The sequence below is a fragment of the Mustela nivalis genome (genome assembly GCF_964662115.1).
Source record: "Mustela nivalis genome assembly, chromosome: X".
Taxonomy (NCBI): domain Eukaryota; kingdom Metazoa; phylum Chordata; class Mammalia; order Carnivora; family Mustelidae; genus Mustela; species Mustela nivalis.
The window spans coordinates 66,713,323-66,717,953 of record NC_139040.1 but is presented as its reverse complement, the minus strand read 5'-3'; the positions used below and the strand labels follow the sequence as shown (position 1 = coordinate 66,717,953).

Here is a 4,631-nt window from a genome sequence, read left to right as displayed (position 1 = left end):
CACAACCAAAGCCCAAATTCTGCAGTGTTTTCTAACACTTACTTAATGATAACATACAATGTCTCCCCAGGACGTGTGTTTTCTCTATGGCAATAATGGAGACTATGGGTATGTTCAACTTGTTCAACTATGACAACTTGGGCATGTCCTTGTTCAACAATGGGTATATCCTTGATGGTCTTTGGCTGGACACCACTGATATGAGGGATAAAAGGGGCTGGCCTGTCCTTACAGAAAGGTCAGAAGCAGTTTTACTGCTCTATCTTATGGAGGCTAGAGAAAGGGACAGGAGGGACTTCAAGATGCCTAGCCCCCTCTGTGAAATAGAGGGAGAGATACACCCATGTTTCTGACTTTTTAATGCACAGTAACAGTAACTACAATTAAAAGAGGTCCAATCTTTTTTTGTTGGAGGGGAGGAGGTTGGAAAGGAGTCAGGCATTTAACAGAGGTCAAAATTGAGTGTGATGAAGAGTATGAAAATATTTATATTTATCAAGCATACATTGGAAGTATTTCACAATTTAGGTGCCCCTATAATACTAAGCTGTTCCTATTTCCCTATACCCTGTCAGCTACTGCAACCCCAGAGAAAAGCAAGTGAGCATTTACCGTTGTCCCTGGGAGAAAGATTATATTAGAGGCGGGCCTATCCAGACAGGAAAAGGAAAGAAAAAGCGTGTATCTTCCTCCTCAGTTGATTGTAAAGATGAGGCAAAGGTAAGAAAATCAGGCAGTGTTATAAACTTACCTCTCTAAGCCAAAATCCGAAGAAGGCATGTTCAATAATGGAGGAATAAGTCACAAGCAGAAGAGCTTTTGTTCCACTTTCATCTGTGGGATCACATCACAATCACCTGGGATGGAAGAGTGGATAGGCAGCAATAACGAGACACAGTTAGCACTTCCTAGCCTCTTTCAGATCTCACATGGCTTGGAAGAGATTTAAAAATTCCCTGTTTTTCCCAGAGGGATAGATGTCCCCTTCACAGAGTATGACAAAATGGGAAGCCAAACCTCTGGGTTTCCACATGTGAAGAAGACAATGTCAGCTCTGAGACAATTCGGCTCTCTAACCAATCACATCCTATTTCTCCAGTCAGTGCACCCCTCCCCCCACAAACGTCATAAAATAATATAAGCCCCTGTACATCTAGATGGCATTGTGGAAGGGTAGGTAAATCTGAAATATAGACTAACATACAGGAGCCTGCTATATATAACAGTGTTTAAATATGGAATTTACTGGATCAAAACTAAGATTTTTATTTCCCTGCAAACTTGGGGTATGGAGTGGGACTCAGGATTAAAATTAGATGAGTCATAAAATCTGATAGTTTCTTTGCACATCTAAGTACGGTGTTAGTAAATCTGCATGCATATTTAAACAGAGAAAAATAACAGAAAATAAGTCAAGACATTAACAGTGTTTACATTTGGGGAGTAGGTATATGGATTTGAGTTTAATTAATGTATTTTTTAGTATTTTCCAGATGTTTCCCAATGAACATAATATTTTGGAAGGCAGCTATGCTCAACACTATACCACCAACGCTCCAATGAACATAATACTTTGATGAGAAAAAAAGATCAGTTTTAAAACAGGAAACATTCTGAAATTTTTATTTATTTTGCAGTGAAAGAACATGAAAAAAAACTTCAAAATGGTAACATGATTACTTCCAATGAAGTAATTACATAATTACACAGAACAATATGTGGCAATCTCTTGAGAGTACTGTGATTAACACTTCACTGATACACACCAACCTCAATATAACTAAGTTTTATTATTTACAATTGTCACATAAAATACAAGAGCTTATGGACAAGCTGTGATTAACAATAAATGTGGTTTTGCCTGAAATTCCTAACCATATGCAGGCTCCTTAAGCATTCAAGTTTTAAATTCTACTGTATTTTTATCGCAAAATGAAGCAGGTACAACAGAATTAAACCTACTAGATAAAGGACTAAGAAAACACGAATATAAAAACCAAACAACGGCAGAAAACCTTGGGTTGGTTCTCCAAGATTTTCTTTCCAAATAGATGTTGATCTCATTTAACAGTTACGATAATATTCACAGCCACAGACTAACAGCTACATGATAAAAGGACTTCAGAAGGAGGATTAAACTACACAGCACTATATTAATATTTTAAATCATCTACCACAGTTTACATTTCTTGAAAGCATTCTACTACCAAAGTGCAAGATCAAATGAATTAGTATTTAAATTTTTCTTATACTTCTGAGACCTATGTTTCAATTGGCACTACAATAAAAAATTCAGAACACAAAACTAAGTAACTTCTTATATCTTTTGAGTAACGACCTAGGGCAATTAAGGTCAGGGTAAGGTACACTTTGCTTTTAGCGATCAATGTCTTCTACTATTGTCTCCAGATTTTTGCAACAGGCTTTAACCTCCTCAATTGCAGCCATCCAATTATCATAAATAATTTTGTCATAAATTGCATCATTAACCTCCCTAACGACCCCCTCCTGTTGAGACTCAAGTGCATCACCTGAGAAAAACAACACTGATCTTGGGATTATGTAAGTACGTAAATTGTGACCAAGTAAAAAATCATCATTTCCATCCTTTCCATTTGAGCTGATTCCATGAGGAGTAAAGAAATTGAAGAATGAATCCTTGGGAAATTTTTCAGTTACAGTTCGGATTGTTCCCCAGATCCGGTGTTTCTGTTTCTTCCTGATGGTTTTCAAAGTGACATTCTTTCCTTCATTCCAATCTATCTCGCAGCCTGTGCAATACTCAATCGCGGTTCCCCTATAGGGATGAGGATCATAATACGCCAGCCTTGACTTCAGCACATAAGTCTTTGTTAACAGCTCATTTTTGAAATATTCATTGGGCTTGAAGTGAAATTCTAGTGTGAAACTGAGAGGTTCACCAGGATCTGAAAGTTTCACTTTAATATCTGTCAGGAGCTTCAGAATAGGCTCATCATATTTCTTAATCAAAGGAGTGAGTGTGTCAACATTTTTTAAGACAGTCAGCCAAAAGTCAGGAATTCCTTTAGGATCCTGTTCTTCTTTATTCTCTTCTCCAGTAGTCTCACTGTCATCATCGTCGTCGTCGTCGTCGTCGTCGTCGTCATCGTCATCCTCCTCAATAGCATAATCATAATAATCTCCCTCATAACCATCATCCTCATCCATATATTCATGCATCAGACCCTCCTCATTACCATACATCTCTTCCTCATCATACATCTCATCATCATAGTCCTCAGAGTCTGATTTATATTCACATTCCTCTTTTGTAGGTTCATAGATTGCATTTATGATCTGACGTCTTTTTTCCAATAAGGGTTGATACATTTCAGCAAACTTTCTTTCAATGCCATGAAATTCCCTCAGAAATTTGGATTCTAGATTGGCCACTCTAGTTTGAAGCTTTTTGAGGGCTAACACACGGTACTTAACTTTCAAAGGTAGACTTTCCACAAAGTCTGTATCTAAAAGATAACCTATAAGTCCTTTTGGACGGTCTGAATCCTCTTCAGTATCTTCATCTTTTACCCCGCCTTCCCCGGACCCAGCAGCAGCATCTTCACCTTTACCCCTTTCTTCCCCAGGCCCAGCGGCGGCTTCTTCACCGCGCTCCTTATCATCTCCAGGCCCAGCTGCGACATCTTCACTGCGCTCCGGCTGTTCCCCATGTCCCTCCATCATTACCTTATTGCCAGCCTCGTCTTGACTAGAGTCTAACAGTTCCTTATGGTCGGCTGACTCGGCCATTTTTCAAAGGACCGTAACGCGTAAGGTGGATACCACCAAGATAAGGAGACCTGGCCTCGGCAGGGGAAGACTCACCGAAATAGCAGAAGCGGCGATGGTTGGGGCAGAGGTGCAACGGGCGGTAGTGGCTGGGCTGTGGGAGTAACTGCGGAGGCTGCTGCCGGGATGAAGGCTGCGCAGATGCTGTGAGAAGTGGACAGAGGCAACCGTAGCCAGGGCTTGCGAGAAGAGTGGCGACGGTCAGTTTCACAGGAACAAGCCACAGACTGCAGAAAGCTGCAGTGGGCGGACCCTTAGCAAGCAGCAGCTGCTGCAAGAAAAAACGGTGCCGCAATATGATTACGCAGTCGTCTTTTGACTAGATTTCCTCGGTGCAAATAGCTGCGGCACTCCCTTCCTCCCCTACAACTCTGCCCTAAACTCATTTGCTGAGCTGGATGATTGACAGGTCCTGAGCCAATAAATTATCAGATCTATCAAGTTTTCCAACTCCACTCACCTTCCCAGGTTGTCTAATATAGCTGATTCATCCACCTCTCACTTAATCTCTGACCCCCTCCTGAGTTTTCAGAAACCTAGATTTAATTTGTTTATTCTCTCAATTTGCAACTGGTATTATAATTTAAAAAAGAAAAGCTAAAAGAAATACTAAAATGTCAGACAAGGCTAGAGGACAAGGCATACATCCAGCCAAATTCTGTCCCTTTGATTTTAGCCCCGGGCTCTGGAATGGGGGGGGGGGGCGAGGGTAAAATTCGTAAAGATAGTCTAGAAGGGAAAACACTTTTTAAAAATTAGCGGTCTTGGGCGCCTGGGTGGCTCAGTGGTTTAAGCCATTGCCTTTGGCTTAGGTCATGATA

At 40.6% G+C, this 4,631-nt stretch overlaps 1 protein-coding gene across 1 annotated transcript; it reads right to left on the bottom strand.

The window, feature by feature from the left end:
• Positions 1–1,594: 1,594 nt before the first annotated feature.
• NAP1L2 (nucleosome assembly protein 1 like 2) lies at positions 1,595–4,186 on the bottom strand. Its single transcript, XM_082717150.1, has one exon. The coding sequence runs from the start codon at positions 3,769–3,771 to the stop codon at positions 2,377–2,379; it is 1,395 nt and encodes a 464-aa protein (XP_082573276.1). The 5' UTR covers positions 3,772–4,186; the 3' UTR covers positions 1,595–2,376.
• Between the last annotated feature and the right edge of the window lie 445 nt (positions 4,187–4,631).